Raw genomic sequence first — 23,004 nt, forward strand, 5'->3', positions numbered from 1 at the left:
ACAGTTGTATTCAATATCCAGCTTAAGCTCCGAGTTTATGAGTTGTGCCTAATAAGTGAATATTTTGTCATTTTAGTAGTATATTGTTTTTCTTCGTAATTTTATAATATGTCTGAGGAAAATGTTGATATTCCCAACGGCCTCATCCTCTGTCATTATGCCTTTGTATTTCCTGCATTATGTTACCCACTTGCTTGCTTAATTGTTAGCCTCTCTGGCTTCTAAACACCGACAGTAACGTAACGTAACGTAACGTAACTAAGTAACTGTCGCTTAGCAGCGGTGTTCTCACGACATGAACTTGAACGCCAAGCACGACTTCCCATGTTGTAAAACACAAGCTCACGAGTTTCATTTGAAGGCAACATTAAATGTTTTTTTTTTTCATTACTCAATTTTACCATAAATTGTTAACTTTTGACACATATCATTGCTTTTTATTATTCATGCACTAAGATAGGCTATTATCAGAAGCATCTATCTTGAAAAGATAACATCATGGTTTTCAAGAAACTGTTGTGACATCATTTCTCACTTTGACACGGGAGGTATTTTCCGCAGATGTCAAAACCTTACTCAGAGGCAAAGTTAAGGGGCATTTCTGTGCAATATGAGGTGGCTGTGAATCCCCTACTGTAGGTGAGAATAAAGTTGCCCTGAATTTGGCCCACAGCGGCAGACAGCTTTTCCTGTTAACAAGTCGGTTCCGCTGTGGCTCTCATCAACGGATTACATCTGTGGTGAGTGTGTCAGAGACAGAAAGGTCACACATTGAAATGAAACCTTAAACTTCCACAAACGGAGTACACATTTTGCAATAGAACTGTCTTTCTCTTGTATTATTGGACATTTTAAATGTCTTCAGTACTTGACTGTAATACAGAAAATACCAAGTACTACCAAGGACATCAGCATGTCGCCTGCAGTGCAACTTCTTCCTCCTTTTTCCTCCGTAATTTATTTTCTCAGCTCAAGTTCACCCAAGTTATTGTGAGTTGTTAGAGTGTAACTCATGGAGAGAGATTTCAGCTCTAAACAACAGCAGTTCTGTTTGTTAGCTACAATGAGTCAATGTGACAATAACCTGATTTCATCCATTCGGATGTGCAGTGTTCTTCTTAAGGAAGCAGTTTACAGAAGGTGAAGGTGTTGTAAATTAAAACAAAACGTGGCACACCGCAGCACCCCTACTTCCATTTCCTGTGTGTGTACAGTGTAAGATTGCCATGCCATGCACAGTGCGCACATGAGTGAACTTCTTGACCTGTTATATTAGTCTGCAAACACATAACAAAGTGTTATTCTGCTGTTGTTAATCAACCTCTTTGCCCAGGGAGTGTCAGAGGTGAGATATTTGTTGAACCCTTTACATCTTTGTAGTTTTCTTGCACATTTTGTGTTTCTCGGAGGAGTGATGAGGCTGCGTTTCAGAGATATCGGACTGTGAAAACCCTCAATGTGACTGGGATATAGGTCTTGTGATAGTGTTGTTAACAAAACAAAGACAAAACCGCTTTGTCTCCATCTGATAAAAAGTAAACCTGAGGTGTACGTGCCCGGAGTACAGTATGCCCTGGATCGAGTTGTTGCTGTTTTAGTCACGGTGGAGGTGGAAAATGCCAGATTTATTTTGATATAACCGTAGAGTCAGATCTGTTCATTCTTGTGTGTGTTCACAGGTTTTTGCACACACAGAGAGAGAGAGAGAGAGAGAGAGAGAGAGGGGGTGGGCAAGGCAAATACAGGATGTATGTCTCAGCCTTCTTGGCTATCATCATCAGACACACTCTCATATCCCTTTAGTTGTTTACTGTTGGCCTTATTGGCCTGACGCTCAACAAGTCACCCACACACCACCTCTATTGGAAATAACTGTTTATCGTTGTCAGACTCATTGTTCATCAGTGCTGGTGGATTGTTCACTGGTTTGTATGGCACCAACTGAGGTATTGTGAGTTTTGCTTTATTTTCATTTTATCATTAGCTTCCTTTTTCTGCTTTGTTTGCGGTCCAGTGGCATAGCAGAGTATATGTTATGTTGTAAAAGGAATTTGCATCAACCTCACTTAGATAAACAGCTCCGGTAGAGATAGCAGAGTTGAGTAAACATTTCAATAAGAATATTTTCTCTCTTCACTGAACCAAAGTAAGCTACCACTTTTATAGAATTGAATGGCAATGAATAACAAATGATCTGGGTGCTTTTTGTCCCTTTCTCACTCAGTCTGTTCCCTTGTTGTTGTTGGGCTCATTGTTTTTTAGAGCAAGTCTGTTTTTATTGTTGACACATCTTCACAATAATCCAAGTTTTTCTTCGCTATCTGCCATCTCTCATATTCCTTTACTTGTATTTGTTTTCCTATGAACTCTCTAGGCCACAGTAATTCTAATATCTTTTGCACGTTAGTGATCGTTATCGCCGGTGTCAGAGTCTTGTCAGCGATGCACTGTGGTTGAGCAGAGGGGTATTATCAGTGCGAGCAGATGAGAAAGAGATAGTCTGTGTCTCTGCAAGTAGTTCTGTTTGTATACATGTAGTAAACCTCTGTTTGTGTGTGTTTTGTTGATATATATTGCACTGGGTGGGTTGGAAGGAGCTGGATAGTGTTCATCATTCAAAATTAAAACTGGTAAACAAGATTTAGGTGTTCTGTGGGCTGGACTGGCCAGACAGGTATGAGATTCAGGGTTAAACCTGTCAGTGGAGAACCGCGTCGGGGAGAATGGAACAAAAACAAGACAAATTCACCCTCCAGCAACAGTACAGTATATGCCTTTCTTGCATCACTGCACTCCAGTTTTATGATTCCTACATTTACCTTCTATGATCTTTGCATCTTTAGCCGGCAGTCAGCTGGTGTGTCTGCTTCATAAGCAAGCCACTGGTTATTATATGTTGCAAATTGGGTCTGGTATTAAAGAGCAAATTCAATCGGCATTCAAATGTACAAGAATATATTACCCAATTTGAAAAATAATACAGGCGTCAGGAGCCGTTTTGATACAGAGGCAGTGGACTGGGTTGATAAATATTTCCAAATTGGATCAGCTTATTATTTCACCCAAAGCGACTCTGAAAAGCAAATTGGATACAGAAGGGGATTTTATTTGCAGCTTCTTAGGTTGTTTGCGTTTGGAGATTTACTGCAGCTATTCAAGAGGCCAGAACAGCCCACACTGCACTCCCTCTCCAATCAGCCTCAGCTGTGTGATTAACATCATTTTTCCTATACAGTCAACAAAAATAGTTCCTAATGCTGTTCTGCTAATTTAGCATGAACATAATCTGGTTGTGGACTGGGCTGTGCTCGTTCTTGTGCGGCCCCACAGGGTGGACATTAACATTTCTAGACAACAACTACCATGGCAGTAGGAGTGGGAATCACCAGAAGCCCCACGATACGATCATATCACGATATGATCATATTGTGATTTTAAACATTTTGCGATATGTGGGGTATTCTGGTCAGATCGCCAGACTATCACAGGGCTGACGCATAGAGACAGATAACCATTCACATTCACAGTTACATCTACGGGCAATTTAGAGTCAACAATTAACCTAACCTGCATGTCTTTGGACTGTGGGAGGAAACCGGAGAACCCGGAGAAAACCCGCTAACACGGGAAGATAATGCAAACTCCTCACAGAAGGGCCCAAAGCCAGGTTCGAACCTGCGACCCTCTTGCTGTGAGGCGACAGTGCTTCTGTGTTATCTTATAATATATAGTTTTCACTCTGTTCATCTCAGAGTTTTCATTCACATATCTTGAGGTCAGAGGTCAAGGGAGCCCTTTGAAAATGGCCATGCCAGTTTTTCCTCGCCAAAATGTAGCATAATTTTGGAGCGTTATTTGGCATTCTTCCTGACAATCTAACATTACATGGTTGATACCAATCGAAAACTCAGGTTTTTTAGTGTCATATGATACCAGTATCTTCACTCTAGCTTTAAAACTGAGCTACAACCTCTGAAAGACAGGCCGTCACAAGTTGTTAAGAGGTATATATAATAAAAGATTGACGTCCGTGTATCGATACAATATTGCCACGCAAAATATCGTGATACTATGCTGCATTGATATTTCCTCCCACCCCTACATGGCAGTATTAGATGAGATTACAGTTTATGGCCAGAATCCTTTAATAAAACTATCACAAACCAAACAGAAAGAATTAACTGACTAGTCTCCAGTCTTAATGCCAGTGGCTCCTTTCTTTTTCACTTCCATTCACCAAATATGGTGATTAGGATCTACTCGCCATACGGTGGGCATAATCCACTTCCTTAAATTGTAGAAATTAGTAGGAAACAGGGAGTTGGTGACTGCTGTGTGGGGGTGAAGGGTGGGTGTTTGCTGCGATCCCTTGGAGCCCTGCACCTTAACAATGCGGGTCACCTCAGTTTTTTCCTCATTAACTATGAAGGAAGCAAGGACACAATGGCTAACAATGAACAGTCGCCAACACTATAACATTCGGCACAAAGGTCAGTGGTTGTGTACAGTGTCAAACATCGCATGACTATTGGTTCCTGATCTCATGCCCAGCTCAACAGCTAAATCGGACCAATGAGGCTTCATCCGGGAGCACGACTGGAAGAGAGGTCTTTCCCATGCTTTCCCATTTTAAAAATATCACCGTTCATATTGTGTTGGGTACAGCTGGGGCTTTGTTTGGCGGGCAAAGAACATCTGCGTTTCACATCTTATGTGGCGGCGATGGGGAGCGGAGGTAGTGTTTGCGTTGGGCCCCGTGCCATGAGGAAGTTGTGACATTTCTCCTGGAGAACAAAAATACACTAAAAAAAGAAATAACAGCCAGTGTAAGAGTGTCACTTGTTTTATGTGATAAGATAAGATAAGGTTGACAGATGAATATACGTTCAAGTGAAAATCAAACTCATACTTTTTCTTTTCCAGTTAGCATGAACAGAATAGGGCTGCAACTAACTATTATTTTCATTGTTGGTTATTTTTCTCGATTAACCGTTTAATTGTTTGGTCTGTAAAATGTCAGAAAATGATGAAAAATGTTGATCAGTGTTTCTGAAAGCCCAAGATGACGTCCTCAAATGTCTTGTTTTGTCCACAACTCAAAGATATTCAGTTTACTGTCATAGAGGAGTAAAGAAACCTGTAAATATTCACATTTAAGAAGCTGGAATCAGATCATTTTATTCTTTAAAAAACGTACTCAAACCGATTAATCGATTATCGAAATAGTTGGCGATTAATTTAGTTGACAACTAAACGATTAATTGTTGCAACTCTAGACAAGAATATTGCTTAGCAGGATCAAAAACACAATTTTTGTGTTGTCAGTGGACACCATTGGACACTTTTTTGTTGCTCAACACCTGGCTTAGCAGCACCCGGTCTTTGCGTAGGGAGGGGAAAATGTTGAATAGACACTTGTTGAAAGCTGACTGTGACAGAATTCTCAGAACAGTTTTTCTGCTGAGCGCTATGGGAAATAAGGTTGTCATTCACTGTCCCTCTCACCACCACCCACTGCAGATTGCTATCTAGAATTGCATGCATGCATGAAAGCAGTTAAAACTCTACACCAACTCGTTGGCTCGAAAACTGTAGTTTTCCACTGACTAGCAACCATGTGATCCTGGAACTCAAAGTGCCACACAAGCCCCAATAATAGACAGCACTGCTGCTTTCCACCTCACCCTGCCTCTAAACCAAAACACCAAGATTCCACGCACATCAATGGCTGAATATTAATAGCAGATATTTTTATCTTGGTTTTCTATTTCCCCCCCGCAGCATTTGAAGATGATGCGATTGCTGTTCCTGTGTCTGCTGCTGCTGCTGCCAGCTGCTACTGGTATGTTCTCATCTCTGTGTGACGCTTGCAGGTGATAAACATCTAATCAGGGTCTGTGCATCCCTGCGCCGGCATGATTTCCTCACCTACCTACCTATGTGCACTGTGTCTGTGCAGATTAATGTATCCACTCACTTTTGAATTATACAACCGCCTGAAAGGTGCTATGGTGAAACAAAGGGCTTGCACATAAGAATAACATTATGCATGTGAAATTAGCAACAATATTCTTAGTGCTGTACTTCCTTGGTATAGATGATACCAGAAAAGAAAAGCAGATGTGAAAGCATTCTAACTCTGTATCTTTTTGTTTTGCAGCTGTTTCAGAGGAGATCGAAGGATCCGCTGATGGTATGTAATGCATCTTTATCTGTAAAATAAAGAAAAACAGGAGCACTTTATGAAACCTTTCAATCAGCTGGGCACAGTTGTCATAGTGCTATCTAACAAGTTATCAAGTGAATGTAACTGGTTCTAGCTTGAAGCCAATTTCTGGTATTTTATTTTTTACAAAAGACTTCAGTTCAACAAATATGTTAATTATAATAGTTTAGAGTATGTCCTAATCTAACAAATCTATATTCGAATTTGCAAATAAGTTTAATACACGTCTAATATATTTCTAATACCTTTGTCTTGTGTTGTTCTTTCCCATAACTAAGGCTACGGAAGTGTAAAAAAACAGACTACGTCTAATTAGGGGATCCCCAGTATATTCTCTATCTTGTAAGAGGTCTTTGGCTGAAAAAAGATAGACAACCTCTGCTTTAGGCCATGTATGAAGTAATTAACAGATGTCAAGGGTCATTCCAGACTAGTCAATTTTATGTCAAACAGAATAACTTAAAAACATGATGTAGATTGTTAATGCCAGCGTGCTGGACAAGAAAGAAATGTTAGATCCTCAACTCACTTCACACAAATGCACAACAGAGCTGCATGACATTCTGTGATGACTCTCTCATTTCTCACTTAATGGTTTTCTTCATCATTTATAGTTTTGTTATTTACTGCAATTTTGGTCACTTGTTTATGGGTGGGGTTTCTTATTTTCAACTTTTTTATTGCCTTCAATTCAGATGTTTTTTTTTTTTTCTGTGTACAATATTGATTCTTGTTTATAGTTTTCATTTTTTCGTTCTCAGAGCTTTTGGTCCTAAACTGACTTCATAAAACCCTCAATCAATAGTGTTGCTAAAAGATTAAAGGTGTTATCTATATCCGGACTATTGTACAGTAGAAGAAGAACTGTTATTATTTGATGGTGCTCACACCGAGAAGCATAGCTTTTCTGTACTGTCTGTTCAAGCATCTGATTTCTCCTTCCTTCACAGATCTGGATGATGATGATGAGGATATGTTTGTGCAAAAGATAGAACAAGGTATGTTTATTACCTCAGTTCTCAAGAGTGGATTGGAGGATTTTCTAGTTTCTTCTGCATCACACCCACAAACACTGTAATGGCAGCTGTTCAGAGCAGAGTCTGGGAAGGTTATGGCCTCTATAATTATTGTCAGTAAGTCAGCATTGTGTATAGGTTGCTCTGGCCCGGTGAAATGTGCGGGGCTGTGGCCCCTGTAGGCTTCCCCTCCTCCCAACCATTAAGCCCTGAATGGAATCAATTAGCTCCCTGGAGGGGCCCGGCGGATTCTGCCGAAAGGCCAATGAACACGTCGACATCTCCGCCATCCTGCTGGCCAGCTAATCAACATTGGCATTCTCATTCTCTCTCCACATCTCCCTCCGTCACTCCTCATCTTCGCTTTGATGGACATTTGATAGAATTACAGATCTGTTTAGAAGAGGGCAATCGGCTCCTGGAGAAGAAGCCGTTTTGCAAAGAACTGCGATTCCTCTGAAGCCTCAACTGTCTGCCTCTCTGTAGACACGAGCACATGCTCATATACAGTACACTTAAAGCTTCAGTAGGCAGAACGTTTTTGGCATCATTCAAATATTCCATAATAACCTCTCAGCATATTGTAATTCAAGTGTTGTGAGAGAAAACTAGACTTCTGCACCTCCTCATGGCTCTGTTTTCAGTCTTTAAAAAATCTAGCCCGTCATTTCAGGGAGAGCGTTCCTATTGGCTGTGCTCCGGCTGGTGGGCGGTGCTTGGTATTTCTTCAACTGATCTTAACATGGCTGCCAGGTCACAAACTTTCTCATTTTATAGCTAAACAGTACACTACAAGATGTTTCTGAAAACATTTGAGGCGAGAAATAGGCATTACATTAAATAGGCATTATATTAAATAGGCATTATATTAAATAGGCATTATATTTGATCAGCGCTGCCTAGTTTGACCGTTTGATCGGAGTTTGCGAGTGATTGACAGCTGATCAGAGACGACAGGCTCCAGGTCGGCCCTGATTGGTTATTTTCCTCCGGTCGGTGAAATCTTGCAGACGCCATTAGAATCACCTGAAGAGGCACATGATTTTTTTCAGATTACCTGTCTCATGCACTACTGTCAGGATATAGTGACCGTTGTATAAAAATAACTTTTTTTAATCATATTTGCTCCATTTCTACCTACTGCAGCTTTAAATCCAGATACCTTTTGGTGGTATTGTTGTCCTCTGTATCTGTATCTAGTATAAGTACTGCCTAATGAAGTGTTCTGTGGGGGGTTGAAATGTACAGTACACCTGAAATCAGCAGAACTCATGTTAACTGTTCTCTTCTTCTCTTTGTGCAGATCAGAGTGCAGAGCTTCACAACCAAGGTGCAGATAAAACTACAGGTGTAGAAGAATCGCCAAGTAAGAAAAGTATTTAATTAGAATTAGCGATATATAGTAAACATATTCAAATGTTAGAATACATATCATACACTGGTATCAACTTACCTTACTGCTTGTTTAATACACTTATAACCAACTTTCTTTTTGTTTCTCTTTTAGGTCAGCTCACCCTGATTATCATCATCGTAGCTGTGGTTGTGTTGACTCTTTCAGGCGCTGCAATAGTCAGTAAGTATTCTGTGTTTTGCGGAGACATAATGTAGTGAAATTGTGCCTGCTTCCTTCCCACAGTTGACAAATACACTGCTGTAAAGCCCCACGGTGCTCAGCCGGAATCTCTGTAGTCCCTGTGTGCCTTGTAAAGCTGTTAATACCTAAGCAAATATGAACTTTTCTCTTGTGTAGCTGTGACCTTTTTTCATTTTTCTTTCTTGCAGCCACACTGTTAGTAAGACGCCACATGAAGAATCGGGAGCGAGGGTAAGGTCAAATTTCTCCACTTTCACAGTTGATATTTGAGAGATGCATGTTCCACTTTACGCTAAATCAGCCTGCAGGTGACAGAACCAGTCTGGTGGGTAACAGCCGTTCTGCTGCCTTGCCAATGAACCCTGCTTCATCCAAGTCGTCAGCGTCAAAACCGCAAAACAACACTCGGGTGGCGAAACATAACCAGCATCCACCCATCTGAGCCCGTCTGGACTTGTACAGCAATTAGTGTCACAGCCTGAGGCCCGCTGAACACTCCCCACCTCTAACCCTTCCCATGTTAGCCATCAAACAATAGCCTTAAGACAGAGCCGCTGGGCCTGTATGACCGAACGGGACAAGACCTAACCTGTCCCAAAGCTTACTTTATGAACTGAGGCACGAGTAGATGACTCTGCTCAGAAGTGAAACAACCCTGTAAACACAATTCCTGGAGTCAGGACAACAATCTGCCAACAGCAGAACAGCCAAACCAGTTATACAGAGAGACGCTCACTCATCGCTTTTTGCCTCCCTTCTACACCTTTGCTTATTTAACCGCAGGTAGCTCCGGGAAGGCTTTTCTGCCGACCAATCAGTTTGTTTTGTTTTGAGGGTGCACTAATAATAATACATGACCCTGTAGGTCTGGGTCGGAGAGGTTACGGAGTTCAAGTTTGTCCCCAGAGATCTCCGAGCGGCAGGCGCTCGCCTGCCGCTCGGAGATGGAGCAGACGCCCGAGACAATCTGCAAGGGTTAAATTCCTCTGCAGGATTACCGGCTGCCTCCCGGGGCTGCAGTCAGCTCTGGCAGTGTTTGGTGCTGACTGATCGCTCTGCTGAAAAGAGGCTTAATCACACAGCAACCTCTGGCTTGTTGGATCAACAGCGCCTTGCCAGGTTTATAAGTCCCACCTGGGGATGAGCTGTGTTTTTGAGGTGGTGCAGTCACCGTGCACCTGTCAGAGCCCTGCAGCATGAGGCAGACGTGTCGTTTCCTGAATTCCGACACGCGGGGATGTTTCTTGTGTCTTTCTGCTAACAAACTGAGAAAGTGCCTAAAAATATCTTGAAGATGACATACTTTTGCCCTGTCTCCCCTCACCCCCTCCTTCCCCTGTATTCCCTTCCTATGGCCTGTCCTCCCTCTCTCTCTCTCTCTCTCTCTCTCTCTCTCTTCAGGATCTACTTCGTGCCTACAGAGCAGGACCAGAAAGGGGCTGTCTAGTTCCTGGTGGAGTAGCAGTCCTATAATAATCAGACGAGAGGAGCAATGCACCGGGCTATGTCACTTCCTACTCTTTTGATTCAGGACAGTTAGACTTCTTTGCACAACAGCCTGCTTCTCACCATTCAGTTCATTTCTCACTCCTACACCAATACGTATGCCTTTTTTTTTTTTTTACTGTAGTATACTTCTGTCTTTGTCCCAGCCATTTAAACTCCACATACACGCAATTTAGCCGAGGACATTTGGAACACATTCAAACCTTCTAATTGGATTCTATTTGAGGAATCCAAATCAAAGCCAGTGAATATGGCTTAAAGCTTCTTTTGTTAAAAGGGATAATTTAGCACAGCCAGAGCTCCCCCTTTTTTTTTTACTACCTGAAACAAGAAATTATTCCCACCAGCTATGCGGTGAAACTGTATTTGCGTTTGATTCGGTGCTCGTGGAACAGACCTGTCTGTATGAAATGGTCGATGAGTGAGACAAACCATGCTAATCCACACTAAGCCAGCCCAGTGCTCACTTCATTCTCCTATTCACTTGTCTGACACCTTCTGTTCCTGGCCCATTAGGAATGACAGGAGGCAGTGCAATAGGGAGATAAAAAACCTGTTCCCCCTCTTCTCAACCTCAGTAAAAAAAAAAGAAACAAGTGGAAATAGCCAGTGTGAACATCTTCTCGCGAGGCAGCAAATTAATCGACCGCCATGAATGATGATGTTTTCTTTCCCCCCCCTCTCTGTTTCGTTTTGAAAAGCGTTCACTTTAGTCCTGCGGATTGTAAATACAACAGCTCTCTGAATGCCGTAGAGAGTTAGATTAATGCCTCACACTGGTAGAAAGAAGCTGGGTGTGAGGGGGAGGGATAAAATCTCACGAATCAAATAAAGTGCTGGAGATGATTGGGAAAATACCAACAATGAGAGCATGATGGCTTCTCTGTTTTCATTTAAATGGAAATCAATCATGCCCTGCGAAAGAAAGCTTCCTATGCAAGAACCCGAGGCACCGGTTGCCTTATTTGTTCTAGTACAGAGAAGGCAAAGGTTAAAGGGGAATGGGACACGCTCCTGTTCGACATGACAGTATTTTATTTGTGGCTTCACGTGGACACTTGTAATGGAGTAAGCAACGCTGGGAATGGCTAGGGTTAAACACTGGATTTGTCAAAGCAGGATCTCACTTTGCTCTTCCACTAAATCTTGCAGCTAATCTTGCCACTGGGGGATGGGGCTTGGCTCCAGTCCAGCCAGTTTTGAGAGCAAAAACAATTGTGCAGTCACGTCCTCTTCTGGGTGTACCGTGGCTATGCATTAGGTCTGTGCTGAAGCGTCGTCTTAAAAAAACGATGCATTTATTTAGCACAAACAAATTGGCCGATGTGATTATTGTTTGTGCGTTTGATTTACCGTTCGTATTTGTGTACAGTATGTGTTATTTCTCAAAAGCATAGCATTGCCCAATAAGCCTTCAACATGGGTCAGCATTTCAAAGGGAGGACAATTGGACAAAAATTGCAGTACAAAACATTTCAGTTTTTTACGTCTTTGTAGTCATATTTACTCATTCACTATTTCTGTTGGACAAACAAAACCACAATGGAGCAACATTTGTATTCTCTTTCAAGGATTCCCCCCTCCCCCCCAAAATGCAGAAAGCAAACAGACTTGTGCACAAATCCAAAGAGAAATGCAGTGTTTGGTCCAGCCATGTGACCAAAACTCTGCTCAATTATTCCCTCCTGTAAAGCCGCTCCGCTGTGACACTACTCATGTAAATGCAACCAAATGTAGATGTTGAGCTTTTGTTTCTTTCTCAATGGGATTTTTGTGGGAAATAGTTATGCTTTTTTGGCTGATTGTTTTTTTCTGTGCAGGCTAGAGTACGGTGTCCCTGAGGGCTCAATGCACTGCAACTAAAGAAAACACATGCAAAGAGACAAAACTCAAGCAAATGAAGAAAATATCATCATCAATGTGAGAACACATGAGCGACATTTAGGAAAAAATGCTGCAAACTCAACCAAATATACACAACAGAACCAAATACATGTGCTGCAAATACATGCAAGTTCTATGTACCTTGCAGCATTCCTGTATTTCGCTGTGTTTTGTGTATTTGCAAGATGTTTTCTCCATTTGCTTGTGTCTCGATTTAATTGCATGTGTTTTTTTTAAAGTTGTAGTGCGTTGAGCTTTCAGAGCCAACGCACTAAAGGCTTTGTTTGATATTACGCAAATGTTCTACAGTAGCTTATAATATATAATATATTGTATGTATTTACAGATTTACCGACCTATATATTTGCATTGTGTCTTTTAACGGAAAAAATATTGTGTTTGTTTGGCTGAATGGTCTTTTTATATACGTGTTGTTAAGGGGTGATGTGTTCTCTCCACTGTTCTTTTATAAAGTGTGTGTAATAAATGTTGTGGTGGGTGGGAGTCAATTATTTGCAAAAAAAGTATTTTATGTAATATATTTGTATTTTAGTCATATTGAAGCAAAAAAGTTAAATTTGGACTTAATGTTGAATACACATATGTAATTGTTAGGGCTGTCCCGAATACCATTTTTGGGGCTTTGAAGCTTCGGTGAGAAGTAATCAAAGGTACTTGAAAATTCGGGGTCAGTGCCGCTGTCACACTACAGTACACACACACACACACGCACCTCTACACATAACAAACAGCGACATCTGTCCGAGAATAACTAATAATAATTAATGTTGAATATGAATAATGTTGTGGGATTATTCCTTATTTCATGGGCTATTTGGGGATTTATACATTATTATTACATACTTATACATAAAAAAAACAAAGCATTCGAATACTGATTTGGGGGTCGATTACCATGGCAACGGTCAAAGCTTCGAAGCATTCGGGTCAGCCCTAGTAACTGTGTATCCACATGAACCCATACCATATTATTTGTGCCAAGGGCAGTCACATTTTTAATATATAATATAATTATTTACAAAGTATAACCAAGTATCTGACAAGAAAACAATTGCAGTCACATCATATCATGAATGGATTCTGTTTGCACATCTGCTCTCTCCTTGATTTTGTTCCGATAGCTGTTAGAACAGTGAATACTACTGTTTATTATGTAGGTATGCTGAACTCTGTTGATTTTGAGAATTAAATCTGTTATAAAAATTTGCTTGGTTTCTCCCGGTTTGTCGCCTGCATCGTTTTGATGCCATATGGATGCAAAGATAATGCTCCAGTGGATCTTGTTTAATCTCGGGCTTTACTCACTTACAAGCATAGAGCCACTAAGAGGCTTAGACACCCCTTACTAAACATCACGTTTCTGTTGAGATTGAAAGTGTAAAGAGCGTGCAGTATCTATCAGGAAGTGGAAGTGACCCAGCTTCAGTTTCATGTCGTGCTAGATTGTCAAATGTAGGATGCTATGTGGTTATTCTTCATAACCTTTAATAATAATCCTGGCTGTGAGACACTGCCTATGGCGGTGTTATCAGTTATAAGGTCATTAGAAACAAGCCTGCTTCGTGGCTGAAGGTGTGATTAAAATATGAATCATCTCTTCATGATTTGCCAAGATAAATTTGTTTTACTTTTTTTAGTACGGTAAAGTAAAGAAATGATTTTTGACAAAGATTAAGCAGGTGATGGTTCCACTTTTTCCACTTGTCAGCATGATTCATGTTTTCTATGTTTATTGAGTGTTTTTCTATGACAGTGTTACCAAGCAGCATATATACAGTCAGTCGATTATACATCCACACGCACGCTGCCAGTTTTTTTTCTTCTCTTGATGCAGTCCTGGTTGGTTTCTTGCAGCTCTGTGCTTTTATCAACGCACACATGCTCACTCTGCTTTCGCTTGGACCACTCGATATGATCTGGAAAATAAACACATTGAAAGAATCGAGCAGTATTTAAGCAATCAATTATATTTATCAAACACAAATATACCACAGTAAGGAAAATAAACAGTTGTTCTGTTACGGTTTCGCCCAACAAATAGCTTAATCATAATCTTTTTATCTATTAATCATCACAGAGATTTTAGTCAGCATTCTGTTGGGCTATTATATGTCTGAAGTGACTGATTGTTTGCCATACATCATCCAGTAGCCTGTGATATAAATTAACTCATTCAGCTGCAGTTTCCCCAACATGGTGCTGTAAGCACGGCCACCCCTTCGTGCCCATGGTCTGTAATTTAGTCTTAAATTATTCAGCACATGTGCTAATCACGCACCTCTCAAACACTGCAAAAAATACAAAATGTGAACATTTACTAGAATGAATGAAGTAAAAAGCTGTAAGTACTTACTTTGATGACCTTTTGCGACAGGGCAGCCGACAGGTCCTGCCACCTGCAGTTAGAGATAAGCAAGATAGTGAGAAGGGCGGTTGAATATAATTACTGTGGTTTACAGAGTCATACTTACAGCCAAGGACCATGATGCCCAGGATGAAAAGTACCGCTGCAATGGACAGTCCAGCAACACGCAGGGAATGATAATCTAGACACATAAAACACAAATCAAACACCCAACCATACAGAAGACACAACAGGTGATTACACAAAACTAGAATGACCACTTAGCGGTTGTATGCCTCCGCCAGCCAGTCAAGTTGCAGTTTACATCCATGTCTGTCTAAAAGGTCATCACTTCATCATTTTATCCTATTCCACATTTGTGTGAAATTGTCATATTTAACATTTGGATCCTTGAGTTAAAGCCAAAAATGTTTTTTTGTGAGGTCACAATGACCTTTGACCACCAAATTGTAAACAGTTAACAGTTAAAGTCCAATTGGATGTTTGTGCCAGATTTGAAGAAATTCGTTCAAGGCATTCTTGAGATAGCATGAGAATGGGACAGACGTGAGGTCACAGTGACCTCGACCTTTGAACATCTAAATGTAATCACTTTATCCTTGAGTAAAAGCGGACGTTTGTGCCAAGTTTGAAGAAATTCCTTCAAGGCGTTCTTGAGATATCACGATTGGGATGGACGTGAGGTCACAGTGACCTTTGACCACCAAAATTGAATTCGTTCATCCACAAGTCCAAGTTGAAGTTTGTGCCAAATTTGAAGGAATTCCCTCCAGGCGTTGGATGGACTGGACAGACGGACGGATAGACAACCTGAAAATAATGCCTCCGGCCACGGCTGTCGGCGGCGCAGAGGCATAAAAACACAGTCAAATGTAGCTTCTCACCATAGACGAAATCTTTATCCCACTTCCAATCTATAAGAAGTAAAAGAAAAGTGTTGAATTAAGTTTGACTGTTGAACACAGGAAGCCTCTACAGCAAAGAGAGCGAGGATCACCAGGGAACAACAGTCAGAGATAGCCTGACAGATCTACTGGCCCCGCTGACATGCTGCTGATGGTGTATCAAAACCCTATCTGTGGTAAGCCAGCACAGCATGAGGACACAAATATCTTATCTCTTCTTGCATAAGGTACAATCAAGCATTAATCTGTTGGCAAGACAGGAAGTGAGGTGCTCTGTTCTACCACTCCGCCACGGGTTTTGTTTGGAAGACAGGGAATTGTGATACTGTCAGTCTGCCACAAGATAACAATAAAACCGCAACGCCTGTGGCATTTAAGGTAACTACGGAGTAGTAAAATTTTTAGTCACCCCGGGCAACAGCAGTGGTTTTCTTAGTTGTGGATGGGGAAGATGTCACTGTGGATGCTGAAAAAACAGTAAAAACATTAGTTTCCTTTTTGATTTAATATCTATAAAGGTTAATATGTAGAATGCACAGATTTATAATGCAAAATTTCATATATGGGACCATATTTTTTCTGGGACTCCTTATCTTTGCCATACGATTCCATACATAATTACTTCTCATTAAATTCCAGGTGCATTATTATGTTTAACTCCATTTTTAATTGAATTTCTGAATATTTCAGTGGAATGGCTCTCTTAGGAAATTTCGGCTGACACTTTTTAAAGCATATCAGCGCGCTCTCTGTCGCTCTCACTCTAGTTCGCTCCCTTCCCCCGGTGCTGTAAAATGCAGCAGAAATACTCCTCTGTACTGTATATCTCAACAAGGACAGGGAGTTTAACATTTTCTAATTACCTCATAATTAGTTTTAAAGGGAGAAAGCTTACAGTAAGCCTTTGCTATTGGTGTGAGGGGATGTTATAGCCTACTGGAGAGCTCTATCCACCAGCCAAACTCAATGGCTTCAGCCACTGGATGTATAAGAGAGGGTGCAGACTGTTACCTGGAGTGGTTGTGGGCTTTGGTTGTGGTTTTGTTGTTTGTTGTTCTTTGGGAGCTAAAGGGACAGGAACATAAAAATGGCATCAGGTTAAATTGAAATCATGGGTGTCACGTATAGCCTACATCATTAACAACACAACAGACTACCTGTTGCAGTCTTATTTTGTGATGTGGTGGGGGTGACGTTGACTGGGTTGCTGGTGCTCTGTCTTGTGGTTCCTTCAGCGGGGCGAGTTTCCGGGGCGGAGTCAGCATCTCTGGTGGTTCTGCTTCCCATTCTGCTTCCTGTTACATCTAGAAAGCAACAGAATTACATGAAACTGAAAGACGCATGGCCTTTTGTCATAAAAAGATATTAGCTAAAATGATATTAGATAGCTAGCTTGATATATAGGTGTGTAATATAAACCATTTATCAAATATTTATACACTGCTTATAGAGTTTTTCTCATTCGCTTTGGCTCAATTCTCCAATGAGAATTACTTTTTTTAAAACAATGAGCTGATATCTCTGAACAATTAGGTAGTTGTTCACAACAGATTATAATTTCTCATTCATTCAAGCAAATTGCACTAGTTTTGGCAGATGTGTGCAAAAGAGTCCGTACAATTGTCTATTAACCACTTGGACATGTCTTGTCCAACACACATTGTCGTCCTCTTCACAACTTCTAAACATTCGATCATCGTTTGAGCCATCGCATGCAAAATGATCCATTCAATAATCAAAATCTGTCAGACATACATGTATATTCCATAAATGTCAATGACACGGTGTTACGTACTGTGAGGAGGTACAGTTTGTTGGTTTTTACTGAACTACTGCAGCTTTTTTCATATTTGCAGGATAGCTGAAAGGTGAATTGTAAACAGAATGTGCATGTCCTGTTTCTGTGTATACAGTATTGTAGCCTACAGTATTGACTTTTCCCAGCAAACTTTTACCTGCTGTTGAAATGGGAATCTAAAAACTCGATACACATAACCTTAAGGTAGAAAAAAAACTGACATATGGTACAGTAAGAAGTCAATGTGTCAAAAAAACAGAGATTTGTATGTAAGAAACATTTCCAGGGTTGACTGCTGTGTTGAAAAAACACCTCAACATTTTGACCAGTACGGCTCACACAATGACAAAACAACTTCTCATTTTGGTGGCGTTGGCCAATATACTGACACAATAACTAGGTTTTGAAGCAAGGAAGTGTTTTGGGTGTGTTACCACCTTTTGCAGACATGCAATAGAGCTGTGATGTATCATGAAACAGTTGTGACAACTGCACTCACAGTTTAGAAAATGTTGTTTCAAAGACTGTTTCAAAAAAATTTGCCAAAGCGACGGAGAAAAACTGTAAATGTGTTGCTATTTTAACTCTTTCGCTATGTTGCTAATTACTTTACAGATTAAGATTTTGCACACAAAACACATGATGGATTTATAAAATAAGATGCGCTATGCAACAGTATATAAAACGTTTAATTGAGCTCCAACTCCGGACAGACAGACAGACAGACAGACAGACAGATAGATAGATAGACACATAGACAGGTAGACAGATAGATAGATAGACAGGTAGATAGATAGACAGGTAGATAGGCAGGCAGACAGATTCATAGATTGATTGATAGGTATATTTTAGTTTAGAAATAACCTTTATGCCTAACATGTATAACTATGAATAGTAACTGTAAAAAATGAAATAGCCTGGAGACTGAAGAGGCTGCAAAGCGGCATTTCTCAGGCTATAGCCACGAGTAGCGTACCGGTGGGAGTCGCAGCAGCGGGCATTGTTGGTGAGTTTGCCATGTTGTTGCTCACAGACTGCATTTGATCCGCGTGTGGTGGAGTCTGAGCCCCCGACACTGCGGGGAAAAAACAAGACACATTTTAATCACGAAAAACACAAGTCAGATGAAGCCTCACAGCGAGCCCCCGATACAGTAATCTTTACAGGAAGAACAAAGAGCAGTGTTGTTTACCCCAGTGACTTTCTCAAACAATGCTGTGATGTATTCCTGGCAGAGGCCAGACTTGAGAATGTGTCTGGTCCATGCAGGGGAGAGAGAGGCCTGCAGATGCACTGAGAGCATGTCACAGTAATAGTGCTGTGAGTGGGGCAGCGCGGCACAGTTACAAAGAAATGGCTCTTACAAAACCTCTGGCTACAACAGAGCTGGATTGTTGTGTGAAGCAGCGGGACAGTGAGGCCGTTGTCTGTTTACTCACTCAGCACCTTCCAATTAGTGCTGAAGCTTTATAAAAACCTTGACTTTCTGGGGATAATGCTGTGATTTCAACTACTTTGATTAACCCATCAATTTGACTAAGGGTGTTAACATTTATGGCTGACTCTAATTTTTGATGTGCCAGATATTCAGTGTGGAGGGAAACCTTCATTTTGTTCGTAGTAAACCTTTTATATTACAGTCATCTACAGATCTAAGACGTTTAGTGTGAGCTTATTCCTTATCTGGAATAAGATAAATCTGGACCTTTAGTCTTCTAAGCCCACATTAGGACCCACATTTTAATGCATACTCAGTATTCTTAGTTATTACATTATCTTACTCTTGAATATTAATGACAAGATGTATGTAAACTCTTCAGCATTTAAAGGGGAACTCCACCTATACTCAAGTCATACTGAGGAGTACTACTCTGAGAAAATAACCCTGAGGACATCATGCCAACACATTTTCACTCCCAACACGGGGTCTTGCATTGCTTTTGGACGAAACAGGGACGGCGTGTCAATATACGTTCATTAGATGCATAGTGTCCTTTCAAAATAAATTTCCGTTTTCACAGGAAGTTAGGTTTAGGCAAAACAACCACTTAGTTAGGGTCATGGTTGTGTAAAGGGAACTGGATACAGCGTTGGAGGAGGGCGCCCATTCATTCCTGCTCAGTGGCGCATGAAGCCAAAATGGCTCGACTGCCGAGTGATAAACTACCCGGATGATCCGGCAATCTTCTGCATTCATTGGGCCCATAGAACAGGCGCAGTAGCGTTTCCTTTAACTCCGCCTCCCAGCTCTCGCTCCAGCCGCAGTCTGGGGCTCATTCACATGAACGGAGGAAGGGAAATAATTTGGCTATTAGTGCATTTTACAACTCTTAGGACCTAATGATTTGAGTAAGGGCTATTCAAGTGTTTGTACTGGGAAGTTGATTTACCTCAAAAAAATTATCTGCTGATTTACAGACGTCTTTTTCCCATGCAAGTCTATGGGGAAAAGTCTTTTTGGGCCCAATGGCATCACGTGACCAAGACGAAAGTTGTGGTACTGCCGTTTGGCCACTACAAAAATTCGCTTCACAGCCTAGCGCTCTTGCTGGGGGCTTGGTTAGGGTTAAGAAACAATAACATCAACAAAATAAGTCAACGTTACTTTTAATTTCACACGGGAAACAAACCTGGTTGAAAGTCTTGTGTTTGTTTGACCCGTAAACCATCCCTCCAGCCCGCCCATGGCGGACTCTAGCGCTTTTAATACTATGTCACTTGCTCCGACCGTCAAGCAATGCTGCAGGTGGGTTTACATTGAGGTTAGTTTGAAAGCCTGATTCGTCACCGACTGTTGCTAAAGGGTGCCTTCATGCGTCGGTTTCCGATGCCGAGGGGTGCTACCCAATCTGCTGTATTTGACAAGTTGGGAGTGAGACTGGGTTGGTCATGCCTATGGGCATTTACCCGGGGGGTAGAGTCTACACTACAGATCTTACTGGGGATGAAAAGTTAAATATCTTGGCTTCTGCTGCATTAATTTAGTCCATTCTTTTTCAAATCTGTCTCTTACAAGTCCCCCAATTTTATGGAGGTGACACACTAAATCACTGGTGTACCCCTTTAAGTTGCAAGCTGCAGCTTTAAGCGATGTAATACTGAAAGAAGAAATAACACATTCTTCCTCTTGCAAACAGTGCGATGAATCATCATGAGCAGTAAAACACACACTTGCTCAATTCCAGACACTCCGGAGCTGTACTGCTGCAGTCTTAGCTCATCTGGTGGGACTAGCTTATGGTAACTAATGTTAGCCAACTTTAGATAGATGTTGTGTAATGTATTACTATACATTAGTAAGTTTTCTGACTTTATTAAACTTTTCTACCTGCACTAGCCTGCTAAATAGCTACATTTTAGCATTTACATTTTTTGCATAGCATTATCTTGTTGTTGTGATTCGTGACCAAAGTTGCTGCTCAGCAAAAGTTCACATAAGGTGCGTTCCAAATCGCATACTTTTCATTTTCTACTTTTAGTACATACTGCAGCTGCCCTTACAATGTACGTACTGTTGTATGCAGTACAGTATGCACACAATTGGGACGTACTACTTCATCATAACATTGTGCCATGAACTTTGACCCTGTTACTCATCCCGCTGTGTAGAGGATTGTGGGTCAGAACAGCCAGTAAAGCATGCTGGCTTGCATACTGCAAAATGTGACAGGATGTAGTAGGACATCCTGGTATTATTAATAACATAATACTATGTATTGTGACATACTTAATGTCATAGTATGAGTATCGGAACCCACAGATAGACTCACTATAAAGTAATTTCACTCAATACACTCACCTTTTAACATGACAAACAGGAAGAAGGTCAATGAGGTAAAATAAATCTGAAAGAAAAAACAAAAACATTATGAGGAGAGGAGGTGACATAATGATGCAGAAAGTATAAAGTTTAAACCAAGTTGTATAAATCAAATTGTATTTGAACTTGTGCAGTTTTTTTCACATCCTGCATGTGTTTACCACTTTACCTAAGATCTGTTTATCCTAGGTAAGAAACCCTGGATCTGTTGCAGAGGATTGGAGCAGCAGGTATTTAATGTCTCTGTAGCCGCGGTTACGATGTTACAATTGTTCAACCAGGGCATGAGTGCAAGGTGAACATAGACTAAATGGTAAATTAAGGGATTGAAGCGAGAGAGCATTCACTCTGGAACATTTTGTACATTACAGCAAATGTACCAGACAGGAAGTTACTCTCATTGAGGTTAGGCACCACATAGCCACTTCTTCTCCTTCCTCCTAAAGCACACACGCAACATCTCCCACACTCCTCACACACACGCAGCATGACAAAAAACAAAACAGATTCTCACTTTGAATGTCAAACTTTATAAGATACACGTATCATAACCACAATTTTTCTATTCATTTGTCAAAAATGAGTGATGGAGGCCGCACATTGTGTATACGATCCTCCCACACGTGTCTGTGTTGAACTCTGTGGCACTACTGATCAAACTTCATCACATTTTTTAAGTTTGCTACTGTCACCAATTAAAAAAAATGGCATTGGAGGATGTGTCAAAACAACTCCTCTTAGCGAAATGGAAATCCTGTATAGGCCTAGTGGTGATTCTCTGAATCAGTGGAAAAACACACTCTTTCCTCCCCCTCACAACATATTGCCCCTAGCTTGAAACAAAACACTATAGAAAAACAGAAAGTAGGCAAAAAGCTGTCTGATATTGCATGATTTTATAGCAATGCAGAGAGCCGAGCAGGTATACAGCAGAGGCAGGTAGAGTGACGGATGGAGGTTCAGACCAGTGGCTCGGTTTGAATCCACCCCCAGCAGAAAATGAATCTCGCTCTTTGACCTATCCTGGTGGCAGCTCGTCCTCCGGGCTTGGAACAGCGTGACAGGTGAGCGTCCGTGGCCGTCATGAGCTGTGACAGCTCAGATTAGCAGGTCATGCCAATCTTCATTTCACTCCAGAGCATATGTCAAGATGAGGCCTGTTTCCCCTGGGCTGTACAGGCGTCTCTCCCTTCCCCTAGTCTGACCTGCCTGCCTGTTTGTCACATCCAGCACTCTCACTCACTCTCCGTCTGTCTGTTCATCCGTTTGTCTGTCATCCCCCATCAATCTCCTTTTAGTCGGCCTCGCCAAAAACACCCCACAGCCCCTCTGATATTTAGTCATCCATCCAGGCTATTATGCTTACCTTAGTATCCATCCTGTGAGTTGCCCGAGTCCAGAGATTCATCCACAGCCTCATCACCCACGGTGCTTTCCTCTGTACGTCACTCGTCAAAGGCAGATATGCAAACTGCTAACCAACCACACCCATGTGCTCACCATCACTACTTCCTCATCCAACTGTCTGAACTCTGTTGCAGTCTCTCGCTCACCCACTCTTTCTCATGACATGGCCTCCTCCTTCTTGTTCTCTGGCTTTCCCTCTCGCTGCTCTGATCTCTGCCGTCTCTCAGCACGGCAGCTCGTCTTCCTACTTTATTTCTGTTTTTCCGTAGTCTTTTATTGTACCTGTGTTGTTTGCCTGTCTGTCATCCTATCTAGCTTACTGTCTTTCTCCATGTTTACACAATCTTTTCTGTCCACAAGTCCCATCTGTCATCTGTGTTGCTGTCTCACAAACAAGAAATGAATGACCTTGTTGTAATGAGAAACTGTTGATAGCTGAAAAGAAATGCAGTACATATT

At 41.3% G+C, this 23,004-nt stretch overlaps 2 protein-coding genes across 6 annotated transcripts in view; one reads left to right on the forward strand and one right to left on the reverse strand.

Moving 5' to 3' along the window:
* The window catches only part of si:dkey-262k9.2, a 14,683-nt gene extending 1,964 nt beyond the window's left edge, over positions 1 to 12,719 (forward strand). The window contains exons 1-8 of one of the 4 annotated variants that reach the window (XM_037784002.1): positions 1,778 to 1,946; positions 5,782 to 5,842; positions 6,161 to 6,193; positions 7,177 to 7,224; positions 8,558 to 8,608; positions 8,750 to 8,818; positions 9,028 to 9,070; positions 10,241 to 12,719. In XM_037784002.1, coding sequence (XP_037639930.1) covers positions 1,932 to 1,946; positions 5,782 to 5,842; positions 6,161 to 6,193; positions 7,177 to 7,224; positions 8,558 to 8,608; positions 8,750 to 8,818; positions 9,028 to 9,070; positions 10,241 to 10,286 — 366 coding nt within the window. In that variant the 5' untranslated portion in view covers positions 1,778 to 1,931 and the 3' untranslated portion in view covers positions 10,287 to 12,719. Of the gene's footprint in view, positions 1 to 1,777; positions 1,952 to 5,781; positions 5,843 to 6,160; positions 6,194 to 7,176; positions 7,225 to 8,545; positions 8,609 to 8,749; positions 8,819 to 9,027; positions 9,071 to 10,240 lie in introns of those variants that run through there. The other 3 variants (XM_037784001.1, XM_037784004.1, XM_037784003.1) reach the window with 3 other exon arrangements.
* A 1,223-nt stretch (positions 12,720 to 13,942) lies between these two features.
* Positions 13,943 to 22,743, reverse strand: fxyd5 (FXYD domain containing ion transport regulator 5). Of its 2 annotated transcripts, XM_037785584.1 has the most exons (10): positions 22,505 to 22,722; positions 21,118 to 21,163; positions 18,295 to 18,393; positions 16,678 to 16,824; positions 16,532 to 16,585; positions 15,930 to 15,986; positions 15,500 to 15,529; positions 14,722 to 14,796; positions 14,604 to 14,646; positions 13,943 to 14,166 (listed from the first exon to the last, which is right to left on the reverse strand). In XM_037785584.1, exons 1-10 carry the CDS (start codon positions 22,556 to 22,558, stop codon positions 14,133 to 14,135), a joined length of 639 nt encoding a protein of 212 aa, XP_037641512.1. In that variant the 5' UTR covers positions 22,559 to 22,722; the 3' UTR covers positions 13,943 to 14,132. The 2 variants fall into 2 exon arrangements, with proteins under 2 accessions (XP_037641512.1, XP_037641511.1); XM_037785583.1 differs by lacking the exons at positions 13,943 to 14,166; positions 14,604 to 14,646; positions 14,722 to 14,796 and adding an exon at positions 14,853 to 15,410 and having other exon boundaries at positions 15,470 to 15,529; positions 22,505 to 22,743.
* Between the last annotated feature and the right edge of the window lie 261 nt (positions 22,744 to 23,004).

The sequence above is a fragment of the Sebastes umbrosus genome, chromosome 11, assembly GCF_015220745.1.
Source record: "Sebastes umbrosus isolate fSebUmb1 chromosome 11, fSebUmb1.pri, whole genome shotgun sequence".
Taxonomy (NCBI): Eukaryota; Metazoa; Chordata; class Actinopteri; order Perciformes; family Sebastidae; genus Sebastes; species Sebastes umbrosus.